The sequence below is a fragment of the Bombina bombina genome, chromosome 1 (genome assembly GCF_027579735.1).
Source record: "Bombina bombina isolate aBomBom1 chromosome 1, aBomBom1.pri, whole genome shotgun sequence".
Taxonomy (NCBI): domain Eukaryota; kingdom Metazoa; phylum Chordata; class Amphibia; order Anura; family Bombinatoridae; genus Bombina; species Bombina bombina.
Window position 1 is genome coordinate 350393024 of NC_069499.1, and position 24228 is coordinate 350417251.

Consider the following 24228-nt stretch of genomic DNA (forward strand, 5'->3'; position numbering starts at 1 on the left):
TCCGTTTGAACCCCTTCATTCCATTGATATCAAGTTGTTATCTTGGAAAGTTCTGTTTTTAATGGCGATTTCCTCGGCTCGAAGAGTCTCTGAGTTATCTGCCTTACATTGTGATTCTCCTTATCTGATTTTTCATTCAGACAAGGTAGTTCTGCGTACTAAACCTGGGTTCCTACCTAAGGTGGTCACTAACAGGAATATCAATCAAGAGATTGTGGTTCCATCTTTGTGTCCTAATCCTTCTTCGAAAAAGGAACGTCTGCTACACAATCTAGATGTAGTCCGTGCCCTGAAATTTTATCTACAGGCAACTAAGGATTTTCGACAAACGTCTTCCCTGTTTGTCGTTTATTCTGGTCAGAGGAGAGGTCAAAAAGCTTCGGCTACCTCTCTCTCCTTTTGGCTTCGTAGCATAATACGGTTAGCCTATGAGACTGCTGGACAGCAGCCTCCTGAAAGAATTACAGCACATTCTACTAGAGCTGTGGCTTCCACTTGGGCCTTTAAGAATGAGGCTTCTGTTGAACAGATTTGCAAGGCTGCAACTTGGTCTTCTCTTCATACTTTTTCCAAATTTTACAAATTTGACACTTTTGCTTCTTCGGAGGCTGTTTTTGGGAGAAAGGTTCTTCAGGCAGTGGTTCCTTCCGTATAAAGAGCCTGCCTGTCCCTCCCGTCATCCGTGTACTTTAGCTTTGGTATTGGTATCCCATAAGTAATGGATGATCCGTGGACTGGATACACTTAACAAGAGAAAACATAATTTATGCTTACCTGATAAATTTATTTCTCTTGTAGTGTATCCAGTCCACGGCCCGCCCTGTCACTTTAAGGCAGGTAATTTTTCCATTAAACTACAGTCACCACTGCACCCTATGGTTTTCCTTTCTCTGCATGTTTTCGGTCGAATGACTGGTAATGGCAGTTAGGGGAGGAGCTATATAGCAGCTCTGCTGGGTGAATCCTCTTGCACTTCCTGTTGGGGAGGAGTTAATATCCCATAAGTAATGGATGATCCGTGGACTGGATACACTACAAGAGAAATAAATTTATCAGGTAAGCATAAATTATGTTTTTCCGCCCACGGGAGGGAGAGTTCTTTGTAAAAGAGGGTAGGATCTGAACCTGGTCTGAAAATTGCTGACTTATTGTTGTGGGTTGCTATCAAGGAGACTGGGAAGCCCCATCTATACTGCACCCTGTTGCTTTTTAGAGTAGAAGTAATGTGGGATAGGTCTCTCCTTTTCTGCAAGGTGATCGGGGAAAGATCTACAAATAGCTGAATTTCCTCCCCTGCATGGAGTATGGGGTTCTTTTCTCTAGCACATCGTAAGAGGTCTTCTCTATCCTTGAACCTAAGAAACTTAACAATTATGTCCCGTGGGGGAGCTTTAGGAGGTGGTTTAGCCCTTAAGGCTCTGTGAGCTCTTTCTATTTGAATCTCTTCTGCATTAGGGTAGTTTTTTATTACCCTAAAGAGGGCTTGAAGATACCCCTCAATGGCAGGGGGGTGAATGGATTCAGAGACACCTCATATCCTCAGGTTATTTCGACGGCAGCATTTTTCTAGATCCTCCATTTTGTCAGATAACTCCTGTATCTTGCCGTCTTGCTTTTGAATTGCTAAGGATCCAGATTGAACTTTTGCTTGGAGAGATTTCTGGTTCTTTTCTAGTGACGTGACTCTTGTCAATTGCTCCCAGATCCTTCCTAAGGTCGCTGAATAAAGTTCTCATTTTGTGTAAGACTATTTTAATATCATCTTTTGAGGATAGGTGTAGTATATCGTTCTTGGTGACGAATGGGTTAATTTCGGGGTCGTTAGTTTGCATTGCTTTGGACATCTCAGAATGCTTAACAGAGGGATCCACAATACTCGTGGTCTCGGTTATCTCGCTGGGTTTCAGGAACTGGTGGAGGGTCTTGGAGGGTACTGTCTTCTCACCCTTGTTCTGTCTCTTGCAAGGCATTACCTATGTGCTTAATGAAGATGTTCTATCACACTACTGATAGGCAAAATCTCACCAATATTTGTTAACATGTGACAGACACACAGATCCAGAATTAAAATGTATTGATTCAGTGATCCCTCTTGGGGTTTTATAATTAAGCATCCTGCTCCTCTGACTACTTTTCTTTATATTTATACTGCCTTATCGTGTCCTGCTTTTCCCCTTTTGCTTTATATTCTTAAACGTTGCAGCTTATGTTTGCCCAAAAAGGAGAGATAAAGAAGGAGGTGGGAGTCAACTGCTGTGTGGCAAAGGCTAAAGTTTGATCCCATGAAGTTGCTATATATTAAGGGGGGTTATAGAGTCTGTTACCCCTTGTTTCTGGCTGTCTATTTGTATGATTGGGAGGGTCCAGACACAGGGAAAAATCTGGCTTTTACTTGCCAAGGTTTGGGCTATATGGTAATCATGCCCACGGACAGTACATACCCTGGATCGCTGCTGAGGATAGAGATGGCGCAGCTTGAGGAGCTATGCTGCTCACACGTGGTATTTATACTCGCTGCTGTCTCCCGTCTTCCTACGCTCGTGTTTGTGCTGTTGTGTGGCGGGGATGTCCTTAGAGCACGGACACTGCATGAGGACTCTCAAGTTGTAACGGCAGGCCAGGCTTAAGGTATCGTAAGCGTCCGACTCTGCTGGGGACTGTGGGTCTGTTGCGCTGCCTGCTAGGCCTCTTGTTTTACTCAGGGAAGAGCCTCTGTGATGAGCGCTTGCCATGGCTACAGCCGATCGGGAATGACCATCAGAATCAGATGGTGATATGGGTTAGCCGGGGACCAGGGTAAGAGGGTTGGGGTGATTCTGCTCTCATAAATGGCGATTTGCCGGTGTGTAAGATGGGAGCCCTTCTAGCTATCGGCCATCTTCCAGCGTGGCCAGGTCTCCGCCCCCCAAGCTGGCACTTTTAATTTTGTATGGGTAGTAACCTGGACAATTAACCATGGGTGGTGACCTTTTAGCTTGCTAATTTGAAACAGTCATTTGAAATAACTGAGTTTTGCCTGCTGAAACTGCCATCTATAGGGATCTTATCAATTCTGCAGTATTTGTTATTTAAAGATATGCAATCAAAGGGTGGGGGTAGAAGACAGTGCACAGCACATTTTTTAAAAAGTGTCTCTGTAGTTACAAAATGTAACAGACTTTGGCCAAATGGTGAAGAGCTCAGGGACCATGTCAAGGTCTCTTCCTCCCTGGGTTCCTAACTTACAAAAAACAAATATACAAACAAGGGTGATACAGACCTTGTGTAATTTCCCTAGACACATACAAAACATGGAACTGGACTGCACACTCAAACCAGACTGGCTACACATTGCATGTCACTACAAACTCCCATTAACATAGGTACAGTTGTTTACAGATAGTGATATATAAGTAATTTAACCTACAGCTAGTTGTCACAGCTTAAAAAAGAAAGAACCGCACGCTTATAATATTTGAAAACCCTGTTATGATAATAAAGTTCACACACTTGAAACAGACCTTCTGCATGTTAACATGGGGTCTCTGTTTGACCCTTTAAACCTTCATGAAAGTGAACTATATCAGGTGTACAGTAGAGTGAGAACCACTTTCGAGCTTGTGCCACAAATAGATTAGCATATAGAGAAAAACTGAGACTATTGCACTAAACATAAGAGGTCCTGCACCATAAAAAAAACAGGATGAACGCATTAAAATAACATGTGATTTATCATTGTTAATAGAGATAATTCAGAGACACAGCAAACCGCTATCTGATGTGAAAAAATACTAAGATCCATAAAAAGCCTGATGTGAACAAAAATGTAAACCTAAAATCTCTTGAGGGTAAATACCACCTTTATGTAATAATAGATGGTTATAACTGTATTTAAAGGGACATTGTACTCTAGATTTTTCTTTGCCTAAATGTTTTGTAGGTAATACTTTTGTATATAGCTTATATGGGAGTTTTTTGTTTTAATGTATAATTTTTCTTATTTTTATTAACATTGTGATGAGTTTCAGACTCCAACCAAGCCCCAAAGTATCAAATGTAGACTCAAGTCTACAGACTCCTGTTTGCTCCTGTTTGTTTAATCTGTCTTCTCATATGCAGGGGGTATCTGCCCCTTTCACTGGGGGTCCCAGGCCTAACCTCATCAACAGTGCTAAACTGAGAACTTCTAAGCAGTTTTTAAAATATTTTATAATGAGTTTAGATCAGTATCTGCATATTCTTTTTTTATTTTTTATATAGTAGTATCTATTAAATGCAGTATATGAAAATGGTGTTACTGTCCCTTTTTTAAGTTTAAGCCCTCATTACACAAATGTTAATCTAGTCATGAAATACTGGCTAGCTGGTATCAGTAAACTATAACAGAACGGTTAAACCACATCATTGCTTACATTAATTAGCAAAGTAATGCATGGATAAGACACTGTGAGTCCCCATGATTGATCAAATGTTAAGTGACATAGATTTGAGGTTGGATGCCACATGTATCTTCCTAGATATTGTCTGGGATTAGCCTGCCAAGTCACTTAAAGGGACAGTCAACACCAGAATTGTTGTTGTTTTAAAAAGAAAGATAATTCCTTATTACTTATTCCCCAGTTTTGCATAACCAACACTGTGATAGAAATACACTTTTTACCTCTGTGATTACCTTGTATCTAAGCCTCTGCAAACTGCCCCCTAATTTCAGTTCTTTTGACAGACATCCATTTTTAGCCAATCAGTGGCTCACTCCTGGGTAACTTCACGTTCATGACCTTCAATGTTATCTATATGAAACTCATGAACTAATGCCCTCTAGTGGTCAAAATGCATTCAGATTAGAGGCAGTCTTCAAGGTCCTAAGGAAATTAGCACATGAACTCCTAGTTTTAGCTTTCAACTAAGATTATCAAGAGAACAAAGCAAAATTAGTGATAAAAGTAAATTGGAAAGTGCGGGCGCACGTGGGGGGCGTGCGCGCATATTAGCCACTGACACCAATGGAAACAATAAAAAGTTCAAAACATAATATAAATATATATATATATATATATAATGGATCGGGGGGGGTTGGGGGTATTGAGGGGGGGGCTGCTACACTACAGAAAAGTTTATAAATATTTTTGGGGGCAAAAGTTTATAAATATTTTTGGGGGCAAATTGGGTACTGGCAGACAGCTGCCAGTACCCAAGATGGCGGCAATTAAGTAGCAGGGAGGGTTATAGAAGCTGTTTGGTGGGTGATCAGGGAGGTTGGGGGCTAAGGCAGGGCTCCATTACAGCAGAATACATTTTTTTTAAAAATAAAATAAAAAAAACTCCTTTTATTTAGTACTGGCAGACTTTCTGCCAGTACTTAAGATGGCGGGGACAATTGTGGGGTGGGGGAGGGAAGAGAGCTGTTTGGGCTGTGGATCAGGGGGTGGGATGTGTCAGGTGGGAGGGCTGATCTCTACACTAAAGGCTAAAATTAACCCTGCCAGCGCCCTACAAGCTACCTAATTAACTCCTTCACTGCTGGGCATAATTCACGTGTTGTGCGCAGCACGCATTTAGCGGCCTTCTAATTAACAAAAAGCAACGCCAAGCCATATATGTCTGCTATTTCTGAACAAAAGGGATCCCAGAGAAGCTTTAACAACCATTTGTGCCATAATTGCACAAACTGGTTTGTAAATATTTCAGTGAGAAACCTAAAATTGTGAAAAATTTAAAGGTTTTTTTTATTTGCTCGGCATTTGGCGGTGAATTGGTGGCATGAAATATACCAAAATTGGCCTAGATCAATACTTTGGGATGTCTTCTAAAAAAAAATATATACATGTCAATGGATATTCAGGTATTCCTGACAGATATCAGTGTTCCAATGTAACTAGCGCTAATTTTGAAAAAAAAGTGGTTTAGAAAATAGCAAAGTGCTACTTGTATTATGGCACTATAACTTACAAAAAAAACAAAGAACATGTAAACATTGGGTATTTCTAAACTCAGGACAAAATTAGAAACTATTTAGCATGGGTGTTTTTTAGTGGTTGTAGATGTGTAACAGATTTTGGGGGTCAAAGTTAGAAAAAGTGTGTTTTTTTTTTTTCCATTTTTTCCTCATATTTATAAAAATTTTATAGTAAATTATAAGATATAATGAAAATAATGGTATATTTAGAAAGTCCATTTAATGGCGAGAAAAACGGTATATAATGTGTGGGTACAGTAAATGAGTAAGAGGGAAAATTTACAGCTGAACACAAACACCACAGAAATGTAAAATAGCCATTGTCATTATGGGTAAGAAAATTGAAAAATGTTTCTCGGTCAATAAGGGGTTAAAGTGATGGTAAACTTTGATGAATGAAAGCCCCGTTTTTTAAAAAATTAATATTAAAAACAGGGCACTTTCATTCATCAAAGTTTACAAAGCAACCGTTTTTGATTAAAAACTTATCTCCCTTCTTTGCACAGCCAGAGCAGCTTCCCCCACCCGGAGATCCTCTCTTCACACGTCAGGCAATGCTTCCTCCAATCATGGCTTTCCCCCAGGGTAGGTCATTGCCTGAGGCCATGCCGTAATTGGAGTAAGCTGGATTAGTCATTGACGCGTGAAGAGAGGATCTCCGGGTGCGGGAAGCTGCTCTGACTGTTAAAAAAAATCAAAGGTAAGTTTTTAAAGGGACACTAACCCAAATTTTTTCTTTCGTGATTCAGATAGAGCATGCAATTTTAAGCAACTTCTAATTTACTCCTATTAGTCAAATTTTCTTAATTCTCTTTCTAATCTTTATTTAAAATGCAAGAATGTAAGTTTAGATGCCAGACCATTTTTGGTGAATAACCTGTGTTATTCTTGCTGATTGGTGGATAAATTCATCCACCCAATAAAAAAGTGTTGTCCCCAGAACTCTGAACCAAAAGAGAAGCTTAGATGCCTTCTTTTTCAAATAAAGATAGCAAGTGAACGAAGAAAAATTTATAATAGGATTAAATTAGAAAATTGCTTAAAATTGCATGATCTATCTGAATCAAGAAAGAGAAAAAAATTGGGTTCAGTGTCCCTTAAAGTAAAACTGCTGCTTTCTAAACTTTGATGAATGAAAGTACCCCTGTTTTTAATAGTATTTTAAAAAAACAGGCTTTCAATTCATCAAAGTTTACCTTCACTTTAAAGCTGTGCAGTGGTTTGTGTAACGTTAAGAGATAGTCTAGTCAAATTTAACTTTCATGGATTCAGATAGAGCAGTCAATTTTAAGCAACTTTCTACTTTACTCTTAACAAGTTTTCTTTTGTTCTCTTGGTATCTTTATTTGAAAAGGGCTGGAATGTAAGCTTAGGAGCCGTCCTATTTTTGGTTCAGTGCTTGCTGATTGGTGGCTACATTTAGACCAGTCAGCAAGCGCTACCAGGTGCTTAACCAAAAATGGGCCATCTCCTAAACTTACATTCTTAAAATTGCATGCTGCTATCCTGAATCATGAAAGTTTAATTTTGTCTAGACTATCCCTTTTAATGGCACTGAGCTGTTAAATACGTCTCATTGTGCTGCCAATGTTTGTCTATGGAGATTTGTGCTGGATGTTGTGCACCTGTTAAAAATTGATGTGGCTGAATCACTTAAAGGGACACTGAATCCAATTTTTTTTTTTTCTTTTGTGATTCAGACAGAGCATGCGATTTTATGCAACTTCCTAATTTACTCCTATTATCAAATGTTCTCCATTCTATTGGTATCTTTATTTGAAAAGCAATAATATAAGTTTAGATTTTGTCCCATTTTTGATGAACAACCTGGGTTGTTCTTGCTGATTGGTGCATGAATTTATATATATATATATATATAACAATTTTTTTTTTTTTTTGCAGGAACGGCAAATGCATTTAATTGGTGATATTTTAATGAGTGATGGTCACAGTGCTGTTCCTTTCAGTGAATCAATGTTGGCTTTTTTTGGTGGTGGCCGAAGTAACAATGCTGCCAATGGAGCTGGAAACAGGTTTGGACATATTACTGGTTCAGTTGATGTTATATATTTCAAAACAGGGTTGTATATGGTAGTCTCTGGGGGTTATACGAATGCTTTCAAGCACCCTTTAACTGTTCCCCCGTTTCCCTTACTGCATCTTATTTGGATCAACTATAAATGTCTAACAGGACATTCATTTGGACAACATGTCAATGTGTTTAGTGTCTGTGGTTACATGACTGTCTAGTTATTTTTATATATATACACACATATACTGTATATATATATATATGTGTGTGTGTGTGTGTGACCACTGACTATACACTTCTTCCGGTACTATATTTTGTAATTTCGTGGAGGATCTTATGTTTGTGTGTGTGTGTCGTTAGGCATTGTTTTTATTTAGCTTAATAATAGCTAATTTAAAGTGTGTGCATCTAATATATACACAAAAAATTACCTTCATGGAATAAAATTGAGACCTCAGTACTTTAGTCACAAAAGTATTGACAAACTGTTTAGTCTGTCACAATCCTTACAAGGTGTTCCCATGTAGACTGGTCACTAAATAAGAAAACAAAACCTGCCTTGTGGACTGAATTATTTCTACTTCTTTCTGTAACAGAATGAAACTTTTATATAACTTCCTTAGGACCCATTCAAAAACACCTAAGATTAGCTGGAGTGCTTCAAAAAACTTAAATGGATTATTTTTGAATGTTGCTAATGAGACCAGATATCTATAGAGAACGAAATACTTTGGGCTAGGCTAGAACATCTCCGCATAGCCTTTAGTGGAGCATGCTGTAAAAAAAAAAAAAAGAAGCAAGCTAACACAATGCTCGTGTGTTAACCCTGACAACCAAGACCTATGGCGCTAATGTTTACACTTGAGCGAACGTGTTTACTTTCAACTTATGATATGCACACAAGTTAGTGCGGGAGTGATATTGCTTATCACAAACTGTGCTAACCAAGTCTTCATGTGGCCCTCATGTTCTGCTAAATATCTACTTCTTTCTACAAAAGTTGTTTGCTTTTTGTTGCACTAATGTTAGTTCCTTGTCATGTGCCCCCTTATTGAGTGAGGGACTCTTATTAATACTAATAAACTGTGTATTCTGTTTTGTGTGCAAGGATGTCCATGGTAGAGGAGTCGTGTACCTCCTTCCTGTCTCACTCGGACATCAGCTATGACCAGACAGAAGATGACATGGTAAGATAATGCCCCTGTTATATTGGTCTAGAGAATACCTTTAATATTAAATAACTTACACATTTGTATTGTAACAAGCACTTCTGCCCTATATCTGAGGCTTTATCTTGCCCTCTTATACCTTCTCTGCCCTTATTGGATAGGTTTGGAGTTATAGGATCCTTTTTGTAAGCTCTGTTTTTTTCCTCCTTACCAACACCATACCCTTGCTCCCTTCACTCTTCTGACAACTGGTTTATATTTATTAATAAAATAAAACCACAAAATCTCATTCCATCCAATTTAAATGCTAATTTCTGTCCCTTTCGGTGTAACCGGGAGTCTTTCGCTGAGCGTTCAGCCGAGAAAGGTCCCTGTGGGGAGCCTTCTCCCCCCTCCACCCTGTTTAGCTCTCCCTCCCTGCACACAAACACAGCTCCTGAGAATACATCCTGTTTGTAATTTGCTTTCCCTTAATGCTTTTGAACCGTCCAAAGCTGCCTGCGGTGTCTCCCACAGACAGCATTAATATTTAGCTAGTGAGATAGATCTTGTGCCTATTGCACACAGTATTTAGGGACTGTGTCACACAATCAGGCCTTTCACAAATGTCTTTTTACATCTATTGATATACCTCCATAGGCCAATATGAACCGCTTGCCCGTGCAGTACAGTGCACAAACAGTTTGCTTATTTTGTGGTGTTTGTAAAGTTAGTGGAGATTTTTTTAAGAAATTTCCTTGTGCCAACCAATCCCCTGTTATTTAAGTTCAGAGACTGTGATCTCATTTCTACCAGCTTGTTTTTCATGGAGCGTATTGAATGTTTACTGCACATTTCACAGAAAGTCAGTTTGCATCAGGGCAGCAAATTGCTAGCAAAGCCTTTTCCTACTCAACATCTTAGTGCTGCTTTAAGCTGCAGTCTCTTAAACTGTGATGCTCTAGGGTGCCAGGAGAGGGTCATAACTGAATTGTATTGTGTATTTCTTTTTCTCTTTTAGTATCTGGACGAGTTTGTTGGGAGACCGACAAAACTAAAGGGCAGAGAAAAAAGAGTAAGTGTCAGAAAAAATGATTTCTGTCTGAGCAGAAGATGGGGAGCTGTCATGATAATTTTGAGTGGTTCTGAATGGCACTTTATGTAACTGGCATAAGTAGAAGTGGTCTCTCTGTGATCTACAAATATTATATCCCATGGCCGGGGGTGAACAAATCTGGTTCTCAAGAGCTACTAATGGCCCTAGTTTTTGAATGATCCCGATCAGAAAAGAAGCAGCATAAGTTGTAATGAGTGTTTTCTGGCAAGGATTATCCTAACTTCAGGACCATTGGTGCCCGTATCTCGCCCTCAATGTCAACTCTTGTCCTATATGAATAATATGGATTGTAAACTGTTAATATTCTCTGTCCCTCACAGATTCCTTTTCCTACATGCATTGTGGTGAATGAGGGAGCAGATTTTATAAATGCTATAGATGGACAGGGGCTAAATTCATTTGTCTGGAATCAGTATAAAGTTCATTATTATGATTAAAGGTTACTGTAGGTTTCACAGAATCTCTTCATAAATCATCAAGCATGAGATGCTACCCTGCCCCTGTAGCTTAGCTAGCCATACTGGGACAATGGGGCAGCTTTGGGATGAGCAATACAATCGGAGGGACTCTGTGTTTATAATTATTATTAGGGACAGTGTATCACTTAGGTCAGACAATTAATATATATTAAGCTTAACCATCATTGCAGATATGTTCCTTTTTTAGATATTGCCACAGTAGTTATGCTTAGTAGGAAGATAAAGATCCACAACCAGCAGTAACAATATTGCTTAATTTAAAGGGACATGATACTTGAATGTTCTCTGTTAAAAAATGCACAATCCTGTGCTGAATGAACCAACCTTTTTCTGAGTTGTCCCCATTGGCTAGTCTCAGAGCTCTGTTGTACACACATGTAATTCCTGTTAATCTCTCTTTAAATAGTTTAACATGTTTGACGTCTGCCCATTAAAATATATTATAGAAAACTTTTCAAAACCATGTCCCTTTAAGTGTCTAAATATTGCTTTCAAATGTATATTTCTTTTACAAGATATGACGTGTCCATGGATTTCATCCTTACTTATGGGATTACGCCTCCTGGTCAGCAGGAGGAGGCAAAGAGTACCACTCCCTTCCCTCCCACCCCAGTCATTCTCTTTGCCTGTGCTAGTGATAGGAAGAGGTAAAGTGAGGTGTTAGTTTAGATTCTTCATTCAATAAGTTTTTTATTTCTCTTGTTAAGTGTATCCAGTCCACGGATCATCCATTACTTGTGGGATATTCTCCTTCCCAACAGGAAGTTGCAAGAGGATCACCCACAGCAGAGCTGCTATATAGCTCCTCCCCTAACTGTCATACCCAGTCATTCTCTTGCAAGCCTCAACCAAGATGGAGGTCGTAAGAGGAGTGTGGTGTTTTATACTTAGTTTATTCTTCAATCAAAAGTTTGTTATTTTTAAATGGTGCCGGAGTGTACTGTTTATCTCAGGCAGTATTTAGAAGAAGAATCTGCCTGCGTTTTCTATGATCTTAGCAGAAGTAACTAAGATCCATGGCTGTTCTCACATATTCTGAGGAGTGAGGTAACTTCAGAGAGGGAATGGCGTGCAGGTTTTCCTGCAATAAGGTATGTACAGTTAATAATTTTCTAGGGATGGAATTTGCTAGAAAATGCTGCTGATACCGAACTAATGTAAGTAAAGCCTTAAATGCAGTTATAGCGACTGGTATCAGGCTTATTAATAGAGATACATACTCTTATAAAAGTGTATTTTAAAACGTTTGCTGGCATGTTTAATCGTTTTTTACATATGTTTGGTGATAAAACTTATTGGGGCCTAGTTTTTTTTCCACATGGCTGGTTTGATTTTTGCCTAGTAACAGTTTCCTTAGGCTTTCCACTGTTGCAATATGAGTGGGAAGGGCCTATTTTATTGTTTTTCTGTGCAGATAAAAATACTGACAGAGACATTCAGCTTCTTCCTGCATGATCCAGGACATCTCTGGAGGGCTCAAAAGGCTTCAAAGTCGTTTTTGAGGGAGGTAAAAAGCCACAGTAGAGCTGTGGCAGTTGTGACTGTTTTAAAAAAAAAAAACAACAAAAAAACAAAAACGTTTTTGTCTTTTATTACTCAGTTTTGGGTATTAAGGGGTTAATCATCCATTTGCAAGTGGGTGCAATGCTCTGCTAACTTGTTACATACACTGTAAAAATGTTGTTAGTTTAACTGCCTTTTTTCACTTATTTCAAATTTTGACAATTTGTGTTTCTTAAAGGTGCAGTAACGTTTTTTATATTGCTTGTAAACTTGTTTAAAGTGTTTTCCAAGCTTGCTAGTCTCATTGCTAGTCTGTTTAAACATGTCTGACACAGAGGAAACTACTTGTTCATTATGTTTGAAAGCCATGGTGGAGCCCCATAGGAGAATGTGTACTAAATGTATTGATTTCACCTTAAACAGTAAAGATCAGTCTTTAACTATAAAAGAAATATCACCAGAAGATTCTGACGAGGGGGAAGTTATGCCGACTAACTCTCCCCACGTGTCAGACCCTTCGCCTCCCGCTCAGGGGATGCACGCTAATATGGCACCAATTACATCAGGGACGCCCATAGCGATTACCTTGCAGGACATGGCTGCAATCATGAATAATACCCTGTCAGAGGTATTATCCAGGTTGCCTGAATTAAGAGGCAAGCGCGATTGCTCTGGGGTTAGGAGAAATACAGAGCGTGCAGATGCTGTAAGGGCCATGTCTGATACTGCGTCACAATATGCAGATCATGAGGACGGAGAGCTTCAGTCTGTGGGTGACATCTCTGATTCGGGGAAACCTGATTCAGAGATTTCTAATTTTAAATTTAAGCTTGAGAACCTCTGTGTGTTGCTTGGGGAGGTATTAGCTGCTCTGAATGACTGTAACACAGTTGCAGTACCAGAGAAATTGTGTAGGCTGGATAAATACTATGCGGTACCGGTGTGTACTGATGTTTTTCCTATACCTAAAAGGCTTACAGAAATTATTAGCAAGGAGTGGGATAGACCGGGGGTGCCAAGTAGTGCAAAGCGTACTACTATCCCGGTTGAGGACAGTTGTGCTTTTTCAGATCCAATGGATAAAAAATTGGAGGGTTACCTTAAGAAAATGTTTATTCAACAAGGTTTTATTTTACAGCCCCTTGCATGCATTGCGCCTGTCACGGCCACGGCGGCATTCTGGTTTGAGGCCCTGGAAGAGGCCATCCATACAGCTCCATTGACTGAAATTATTGACAAGCTTAGAACACTTAAGCTAGCTAACTCATTTGTTTCTGATGCCATTGTTTATTTGACTAAACTAATGGCTAAGAATTCCGGATTCGCCATCCAAGCGCGTAGGGCGCTATGGCTTAAATCCTGGTCAGCTGACGTGACTTCGAAGTCTAAATTACTCAACATTCCTTTCAAGGGGCAGACCTTATTCGGGCCTGGTTTGAAGGAAATTATTGCTGACATTACTGGAGGTAAGGTTCACACCCTTCCTCAGGACAGGGCCAAAGCAAAGGCCAAACAGTCTAATTTTCGTGCCTTTCGAAATTTCAAGGCAGGTGCAGCATCAACTTCCTCTGCTTCAAAACAAGAGGGAACTTTTGCTCAATCTAAGCAGGCCTGGAAACCTAACCAGTCCTGAAACAAAGGCTAGCAGGCCAGAAAGCCTGCTGCTGCCTCTAAGACAGCATGAAGGAACGGCCCCCTATCCGGCGACTGATCTAGTAGGGGGCAGACTTTCTCTCTTCGCCCAGGCGTGGGCAAGAGATGTTCAGGATCCCTGGGCGTTGGAGATCATATCTCAGGGATATCTTCTGGACTTCAAAGCTTCCTCTCCACAAGGGAGATTTCATCTTTCAAGTCTATCTGCAAATCAGATAAAGAAAGAGGCATTCCTACGCTGTGTGCAAGACCTCCTAGTTATGGGAGTGATCCATCCAGTTTCGCGGACGGAACAAGGACAGGGTTTTTATTCAAATCTGTTTGTGGTTCCCAAAAAAGAGGGAACCTTCAGACCAATTTTGGATCTAAAGATCTTAAACAAATTCCTCAGAGTTCCATCTTTCGAAATGGAAACTATTCGGACCATCCTACCCATGATCCAAGAAGGTCAGTACATGACCACAGTGGACTTAAAGGATGCCTACCTTCACATACCGATTCACAAAGATCATAATCGGTTTCTAAGGTTTGCCTTTCTAGACAGGGATTACCAATTTGTAGCTCTTCCCTTCGGGTTGGCTACAGCCCCGAGAATCTTTACAAAGGTTCTGGGCTCACTTCTGGCGGTTCTAAGACCGCGAGGCATAGCGGTGGCTCCGTATCTAGACGATATCCTGATACAGGCGTCAAGCTTTCAAGTTGCCAAGTCTCATACAGAGATAGTTCTGGCATTTCTGAGGTTGCACGGGTGGAAAGTGAACGAGGAAAAGAGTTCTCTATCCCCACTCACAAGAGTCTCCTTCTTAGGGACTCTTATAGATTCTGTAGAAATGAAAATTTACCTGACGGAGTCCAGGTTATCAAAACTTCTAAATGCTTCCCGTGTTCTTCACTCCATTCCGCGCCCTTCGGTTGCTCAGTGTATGGAGGTAATCGGCTTAATGGTAGCGGCAATGGACATAGTGCCATTTGCGCGCCTTCATCTCAGACCGCTGCAATTATGCATGCTGAGTCAGTGGAATGGGGATTACACAGATTTGTCCCCTCTGCTACATTTGGATCAAGAGACCAGAGATTCTCTTCTCTGGTGGTTGTCTCGGGTACACCTGTCCAAGGGTATGACCTTTCGCAGGCCAGATTGGACAATTGTAACAACAGATGCCAGCCTTCTAGGTTGGGGTGCAGTCTGGAATTCCCTGAAGGCACAGGGATCGTGGACTCAGGAGGAGAAACTCCTTCCAATAAATATTCTGGAGTTAAGAGTGATATTCAATGTTCTTCTGGCTTGGCCTCAGTTAGCAACACTGAGGTTCATCAGATTTCAGTCGTACAACATCACGACTGTGGCTTACATCAGCCATCAAGGGGGAACTAGGAGTTCCCTAGCGATGTTAGAAGTCTCAAAAATAATTCGCTGGGCAGAGTACCACTCTTGCCACCTGTCAGCGATCCATATCCCAGACGTGGAGAACTGGGAGGCGGATTTTCTAAGTCGTCAGACTTTCCATCCGGGGGAGTGGGAACTCCATCCAGAGGTGTTTGCTCAGTTGATTCATCGTTGGGGCAAACCAGAGTTGGATCTCATGGCGTCTCGCCAGAACGCCAAGCTTCCTTGTTACGGATCCAGGTCCAGGGACCCAGAAGCGACGCTGATAGATCCACTAGCAGCGCCTTGGTTCTTCAACCTGGCTTATGTGTTTCCACAGTTTCCTCTGCTCCCTCGACTGATTGCCAAAATCAAACAGGAGAGAGCATCGGTGATTCTGATAGCACCTGCGTGGCCACGCAGGACTTGGTATGCAGACCTAGTGGACATGTCATCCTTTCCACCATGGACTCTGCCTCTAAGACAGGACCTTCTGATACAAGGTCCTTTCAATCATCCAAATCTAATTTCTCTGAGACTGACTGCATGTAGATTGAACGCTTGATTCTCTCAAAGCGTGACTTCTCCGAGTCAGTCATTGATACTTTAATACAGGCACGAAAGCCTGTTACCAGGAAAATCTACCACAAGATATGGAGTAAATATCTTTATTGGTGTGAATCCAAGACTTACTCATGGAGTAAAGTTAGGATTCCTAGAATATTGTCTTTTCTCCAAGAGGGCTTGGAGAAAGGATTATCAGCTAGTTCCTTAAAGGGACAGATTTCTGCTCTGTCTATTCTTTTGCACAAGCGTCTGGCAGAGGTTCCAGACGTCCAGGCACAAGCGTCTGGCAGAGGTTCCAGACGTCCAGGCATTTTGCCAGGCTTTGGTTAGATTTAAGCCTGTGTTTAAACCTGTTGCTCCCCCGTGGAGCTTAAACTTGGTTCTTAAGGTTCTTCAAGGAGTTCCGTTTGAACCCCTTCATTCCATTGATATTAAACTTTTATCTTGGAAAGTTCTGTTTTTGATGGCTATTTCCTCGGCTCGGAGAGTCTCTGAGCTATCTGCCTTACAATGTGATTCTCCCTATCTGATTTTTCATGCAGATAAGGTAGTTCTGCGTACCAAACCTGGGTTTTTACCTAAGGTGGTTTCTAACAAGAAATTCAATCAAGAGATTGTTGTTCCATCGTTGTGCCCTAATCCTTCTTCAAAGAAGGAACGTCTTTTACATAATCTGGACGTAGTCCGTGCCTTGAAGTTTTACTTACAAGCTACTAAGGATTTTCGTCAAACATCTGCCCTGTTTGTCGTTTACTCTGGACAGAGGAGAGGTCAAAAAGCTTTGGCAACCTCTCTTTCCTTTTGGCTTTGGAGCGTAATAAGCCTAGCCTATGAGACTGCTGGACAGCAGCCCCCTGAAAGGATTACAGCTCATTCTACTAGAGCTGTGGCTTCCACCTGGGCCTTCAAAAATGAGGCCTCTGTTGAACAGATTTGCAAGGCTGCGACTTGGTCTTTGCTTCACACTTTTTCAAAATTTTACAAATTTGATACTTTTGCTTCTTCGGAGGCTGTGTTTGGGAGAAAGGTTCTTCAGGCAGTGGTTCCTTCCGCTTAATCCTGCCTTGTCCCTCCCATCATCCGTGTACTTTAGCTTTGGTATTGGTATCCCACAAGTAATGGATGATCCGTGGACTGGATACACTTAACAAGAGAAAACATAATTTATGCTTACCTGATAAATTTATTTCTCTTGTAGTGTATCTAGTCCACGGCCCGCCCTGTCCTTTTTAAGGCAGGTCTAAATTTTAATTAAACTACAGTCACCACTGCACCCTATGGTTTCTCCTTTCTCTGTTTGTTTTCGGTCGAATGACTGGATATGACAGTTAGGGGAGGAGCTATATAGCAGCTCTGCTGTGGGTGATCCTCTTGCAACTTCCTGTTGGAAAGGAGAATATCCCACAAGTAATGGATGATCCGTGGATTGGATACACTACAAGAGAAATAAATGTATCAGGTAAGCATAAATTATGTTTTTTAAAATGATGCCAGTAAATACTATTTTTCTCAGAGAGAAATTGTCAGTCAATAACTTCCCAAGAGGAGTGGAGACATTTTATTTTCTGCCCTGATGTTGATGATCTTAGCAATCATTATCTAAGATCCTGCTGGTTCCCACAGATCGGTTGAAGGTAGTGAAAAGAACATCTTCAGTGTGTGGAACCGTATCATGCTGCGCTCAGCATTGAGGTATGTTCAGTCATTTGCTTCTGTGGAAACTAGATATATCAGAACCGACTGACATTTATTCCCTGTACTGGGGAGGGGTAATCAGTATGCACAGTGTAAAATGAAATGGTGTACCTGGAATCCCCTTTATATGCTATCAACTGTTTTTTTTTCTCTTGTAATATGTATCGAGTCCACGGATTCATCCTTACTTGTGGGATATTCTCCTCCCCTACAGGAAGTGGCAAAGAGAGCACCCACAGCAGAGCTGCCTATATAGCTCCACCCCCCAGTCATTCTCTTTGCCTACTCTAAGTAACTAGGAAGTGCAGAGTGAGTGTGGTGACAAAAATGTTAGTTTTTTTTTCTCAAGCAAAAATTTGTTATATTAAATGGTGCCAGTGTGTACTATTTACTCTTTGGCAGAAAAAGAGATGAAGATTTCTGAAAGGAGGATTATGATTTTAGCACTTTGTAACTAAGATCCACTGCTGTTCTCACAAGGGCTGAAGAGTACAGGAAAACCTCAGTTGGGGGAACGGTTTGCATGCTAAGCTGCATATGAGGTATGTTCAGTCTATGTTTTTCTAGACAGACTGTTTATTCTAGAAAATGCTGGTAATATCCCCATGGGGAAAGGGTAAGCTGTATTCAGACACTTGGATAGGAATTTCAGCTTGCTTGAAGGGCTCATTTGTTACTGGTGACACTGTTAGGAAAAAACATTTTTGTTTGTTCAGTAAATGATGCAATTATAACGTGTTTTTTTGAAGGGACTAAAGGGGTCATTGTCGCTTGTGTTAGGGTTTTTGAACCCACATGGTTAATTAAGAGACACTCAGTTGTTTTTCTAATAGGCCTCAAAACATCGAGTTAGGTGGGAGGGGCATATTTTCGCGCCTCAGTTGCGCAGTTTCTTTTCCTTAAGAGTCATCCAACTGCTTTTTTAGAGGTTCCTGCTGTGTTTGAGGGCTGTAAAGGAGGTTTTTTCCCCACAAATCGTTCTGAAGGGCAGGTAGGCGCCACAGCAGAGCTGTGGCAAGGTGCTGAAAGTCTTTTTACCGGTTTTGACGTTTTTTTCAATCCCGTTTTGCCATTAAGGGGTTAATTGTTTATTTGCATAGTTGTGCAAAGTTACTAAGGCTGTAAGATACTACTGTAAAAATTTCGTTAAGTTTACTGCTTTTTTACACTGTTTTGCAGAACTTGTGCAGCTTTTTTTCTCTTAAAGGCACAGTACCGTTTTATTTCTAAGTGTTATTTACTTTGATTACAGTGTTTTCCAAGCTTGCTTGTTACATTACTAGCCTGTTTAACATGTCTGATACCAAGGAAAATCCTTGTTCAATATGTTTGTAAGCCATTGTGGAACCCCCTCTTAGAATGTGTCCCATATGTCTATAAATTATAAAGAACATATATTAGCACTTAAAAATAGAGCAATAGATGATTCTCAGTCAGAAGTAAATGAGGGTTCGCCATCTAGCTCTCCCCAAGTGTCACAACCAGTAACGCCCGCACAAGTGACGCCAAGTACCTCTAGTGCGTCACATTTATTTACTTTACTTTACAAGACGTGGCCACAGTTATGAATACAACCCTCACTGAGGTTTTATCCAAACTGCCTGGTTTACATGGAAAGCGGGACAGCTCTGGGTTAAGGAAAAATGCTGAGCCGTCTCGCGCATTAGTAGCCGTTTCTGATATGCCCTCACAATGCTCTGAAGGGGCGAGGGATTTGTTATCTGAGGGAGAAATTTCTGATTCAGGAAAGACGCGTCCTCAGACAGATTCTGATATGACGGCCTTTAAATTTAAGCTTGAACACCTCCGCTTATTGCTTAGGGAGGTATTAGCAACTCTAGATGATTGTGAGCCTATAGTGGTCCCAGAGAAATTGTGTAAAATGGATAGATACTTAGAGGTTCCTGTTTACACTGATGTTTTTCTAGTCCCTAAGAGGATTGTGAATATTATTGCTAAGGAGTGGGATAGACCAGGTATTCCGATCACTCCCCCTCCTGTTTTTAAGAAAATGTTTCCCATATCTGATACCATAAGGGACTCATAGCAGACAGTTCCTAAGGTGGAGGGAGCTATTTCTACTCTGTCTAAGCGTACAACTATACCTATCGAGGACAGTTGTGCTTTCAAAGATCCTATGGATAAAAAATTAGAGGGTCTCCTGAAGAGCTGCTTTCTGGTTTGAGGCTCTTCAAATGGAGACTCCATTAGAGGAAATTATGGACAGAATTAATGCACTTAAGTTGGCTAATTCTTTTATTACAGATGCCGCTTTTCAACTGGCTAAATTAACGGCAAAGAATTCAGGTTTTGCCATTTTAGCACGCAGGGCGTTATGGCTTAAGTCCTGGTCTGCTGATGTGTCATCTAAATCTAAACTTTTGAACATTCCTTTCAAAGGTAAGACCCTATTCGGGCCTGAACTGAAAGAGATTATTTCAGACATCACTGGAGGGAAAGGTCATGCCCTCCCTCAGGATAGATCAAATAAGATGAGGGTCAAACAAAATAATCTTTGTTCCTGTCGGAACTTTAAGAGTCCCGCTTCAACTTCCTCTGCCACAAAGCAAGAGGGGAATTTTGCCCAATCCAAGTCAGTCTGGAGACCTAACCAGGCTTGGTACAAGGGTAAACAGGCCAAGAAGCCTGCAGCTGCCTCTAAGACAGCATGAAGGGGTAGCCCCCGATCCGGGACCGGATCTAGTAGGGGGCAAACTCTCTCTCTTTGCTCAGGCTTGGGCGAGAGATGTTCAGGATCCCTGGGCTTTAGAAATTGTGTCCCAGGGATATCTTCTGGAATTCAAGGGCTCCCTTCCAAGGGGGAGATTTCCATTTCTCGATTGTTTGTAAACCAGACAAAGAGAGAGGCGTTCTTACGCTGTGTAGAAGACCTACATACCATGGGGGTGATTCGCCCAGTCCCAAATTAAGAACAGGGGCTAGGGTTTTATTCAAACCTGTTTGTGGTTCCCAAGAAAGAGGGAACTTTCAGACCAATCTTGGATCTCAACATTCTAAACAAGTTCCTCAAAGTTCCATCATTCAAGATGGAGACTATTCGGACTATTCTACCTCTGATCCAGGAGGGTCAATATATGACTACCGTGGACTTAAAGGATGCGTATCTACACATCCCTATTCACAGAGATCATCATCAATTCCTCAGATTCGCCTTTCTAAACAGGCATTACCAGTTTGTGGCCCTTCCTTTCGGGTTAGCCACGGCTCCCAGAATTTTTACAAAAGTGCTAGGGTCCCTTCTGGCGGTTCTATGACCACGGGGCATAGCAGTGGAGCCTTATCTAGACAACATCTTAATTCAGGCGTCGACTTTCCAGCTAGCCAAGTCTCACACGGACATCGTGTTGGCTTTTCTGACATCTCACGGGTGGAAGGTGAACATAAAAAAGAGTTCTCTCTTCCCTCTTACAAGAGTTTCCTTCCTAGGGACTCTGATAGACTCGGTAGAAATGAAAATATTTCTGACGGAGGTCAGAAAGTTAAAACTCTTATCCACTTGCCGAGCTCTACATTCTATTCCTTGGCCATCAGTGGCTCAGTGTATGGAGCGAATCGGACTCATGGTAGCGGCAATGGACATAGTTCCTTTTGCCCGTCTACACCTCAGACCACTGCAACTATGCATGCTCAAACAGTGGAATGGGGATTATGCAAACTTACCCTCAACTGCATCTGGACCAGGAGACCAGAGATTCTCTTCTCTGGTGGTTGTCTCAGGACCACCTGTCTCAGGGAATGTGCTTCCACAGGCCAGAGTGGCTCATTGTAACGACAGATGCCAGCCTGCTAGGCTGGGGTGCAGTCTGGAACTCCCGGAAAGCACAGGGCTTATGGTCTCGGGAGGAAGCTCTCCTGTCGATAAACATTTTAGAACTGAGAGCAATTTTCAATGCACTTCAGGTGTTTCAGTCGGACAACATCACGACTGTAGCTTATATCAATCATCAGGGAAGAACAAGGAGTTCTCTAGCGATGATGGAGGTAACCAAAATCATCCGGTGGGCAGAGGATCACTCTTGCCATCTCAGCAATCCACATCCCAGGAGTAGAGAACTGGGAGGCGGATTTTCTAAGTCGTCAGACTCTTCATCTGGGGGAGTGGGAACTCCATCCGGAGGTATTCGCCTAGCTGATTCAGATATGGGGCACACCAGAATTGTATCTGATGGCGTCTCGTCAGAATGCCAAACTTCCTTGTTACGGGTCCAGGTCCCGGGATCCCAAGGCGGTACTGATAGATACTCTAGCAGTGCCTTGGTCCTTCAATCTGGCTTATGTATTTCCACCGTTACCTCTCCTCCCACGTCTGGTTGCCAGAATCAAGCAGGAGAGAGCTTTGGTAATTCTGATAGCTCCTGCGTGGCCACGCAGGACTTGGTATGCAGACCTAGTGGACATGTCCTCGGTTCCACCGTGGACTCTGCCAATGAGGCGGGACCTTCTAATCCAAGGCCCTTTCACGCATCCTAATCTAATTTCTCTGCGTCTGACTGCTTGGAGATTGAACGCATGATTTTGTCAAAGCGTGGTTTCTCTGTATCAGTCATTGATACCCTGATTCAGGCTAGAAAGCCAGTCACCAGGAAGATTTATCATAAGATTTGGCGCAAATATCTTTATTGGTGTGAATCCAAAGGTTACTCGTGGAGTAAGATTACGATTCTTAGAATATTGTCTTTTCTCCAAGAAGGTTTGGAGAAGGGATTATCTGCTAGTTCTCTTAAAGGTCAAATATCTGCTTTGTCTATTCTACTTCACAAACGTCTGGCAGATGTCCCAGACGGTAAAGCATTTAGTCAGGCTTTGGTCAGAATCAGCCTGTATTTAAACCTGTTGCTCCGCCATGGAGCCTAAACTTAGTTCTTAAAGTTCTTCAAGGGGTTCCGTTTGAACCTATGCATTCCATAGATATTAAGCTTCTATATCGGAAAGTCTTTTGTTTTTAGTAGCTATCTCTTCGGCTCAAAGAGTTTCTGAGCTATCTGCTTTACAATGTGATTCCCCTTACCTTGTTTTCCATGCAGATAAGGTGGTTTTACGTACCAAACCTGGGTTTCTTCCTAAGGCTGTTTCTAATAAGAATATCAATCAAGAGATTGTGGTTCCTTCTTTGTGTCCTAATCCTTCATCTAAGAAGGAACGTCTGTTACATTGATTTGGTTCATGCTTTAAAATTCTACTTACAAGCAACTAAAGATTTCCGTCAAACATCTTCATTGTTTATTCTGGTAAACGGAGAGGTCAAAGGACTACGGCTACCTCTTTTTCCTTTTGGCTGAAAAGCATCATCCGTTTGGCCTATGAGACTGCTGGACAGCAGCCTCCTGAAAGAATTACTGCTCATTCTACTAGAGCTGTGGCTTCCACATGGGCTTTTAAAAATGAGGCTTCTGTTGAACAGATTTGTAAGGCGGCGACTTGGTCTTCGCTTCATACTTTTTCCAAAATATTACAAATTCAATACTTTTGCTTCTTCGGAGGCTATTTTTTGGGAGAAAGGTTCTACAAGCAGTGGTGCCTTCCGTTTAAGGTCCCTGTCCTGTCCCTCCCTTCATCCATGTCCTAAAGCTTTGGTATTGGTGTCCCACAAGTAAGGATGAATCCGTGGACTTGATACATCTTACAAGAGAAAACATAATTTATGCTTACCTGATAAATTTATTTCTCTTGTGATGTATCGAGTCCACGGCCCGCCCTGTTTTTTAAGACAGGAATATATATTTTTATTTTTAAACTTTCAGTCACCACTGCACCCTATGGTTTCTCCTTTTTCTTCCTAGCCTTCGGTCGAATGACTGGAGGGTGGATCTAAGGGGGGAGCTATATAGGCAGCTCTGCTGTGGGTGCTCTCTTTGCCACTTCCTGTAAGGGAGGAGAATATCCCACAAGTAAGGATGAATCCGTGGACACGATACATCACAAGAGAAATACATTTATCAGGTAAGCGTAAATTATGTTTTTGTGCAGTTCACTTATACTTCAGTATACTGTGTTGAATGGGCTGATGCTGGGAGATGCGGTTTGTTCCCCAAGGGCTAACGTTATTTGTAGAAACTTATAGCTGGTCAGGGGAGTGTGTGTTTAAGAGGTGCACATTGGCGGTTCTCTGCATTTGGTTTAGGGAAAAACCAACATGTTGTTTTTCTTCCCATGCGGTGCCTCTGTTAGACTTGAGTTACGCCCACGATGGGCGGCGCCTGATTTCGTGCGCGCATTAGTCATTCGGATCCTCGATTGGCAGCAAGTCTCTGGGCTCCAGTGTGGCCTAAGTCAGTTTGTGTATACAAGTTCACAAATAGACTTGGGAGCGCCGCTCATGGAAGATTCAATGTTTTTCTGGGGGCAGGTAGGCGCCGCAGCAGAGCTGTCGCGAGGTGTCTAGATTTTTATTAAACTTTGTGCATAGCTGAACTGGATAAACGGAGCAGTAATTGCTAAGTCTTGTATGGTGCTCCCTATTGTTGCAGAAAAATTATTGTGTTTTTATTTTTTAAAGACACAGTAGGCTTGTTTTATTTCAAACATTTCCCTATAAGATTTGATTTTCAAAGCTGATTATATCACGTAAAAAAACAACCAATATTGCTAGTTTAACATGGCTGAACTTCAGGAAAGTACCTGTTCTATGTGTTTAGATGCCAATGTGGAACCCCCTATTACTTTTTGTCCCTCATGTACTGAAAGGGCTTTACAATGTAAAGAACAAATTTCT

The 24228-nt window shown here is 41.4% G+C and overlaps 1 protein-coding gene across 1 annotated transcript in view; it reads left to right on the forward strand.

The window, feature by feature from the left end:
- LOC128658006 (rac GTPase-activating protein 1-like) overlaps nucleotides 1-24228 on the forward strand; it is a 578168-nt gene that overhangs the window by 25674 nt on the left and 528266 nt on the right. The window contains exons 4-6 of the mRNA XM_053712449.1: nucleotides 7838-7968; nucleotides 9076-9154; nucleotides 10137-10190. Of these exons, the coding sequence (XP_053568424.1) occupies nucleotides 7838-7968; nucleotides 9076-9154; nucleotides 10137-10190 (264 nt within the window). The remainder of the gene's footprint in view (nucleotides 1-7837; nucleotides 7969-9075; nucleotides 9155-10136; nucleotides 10191-24228) is intronic.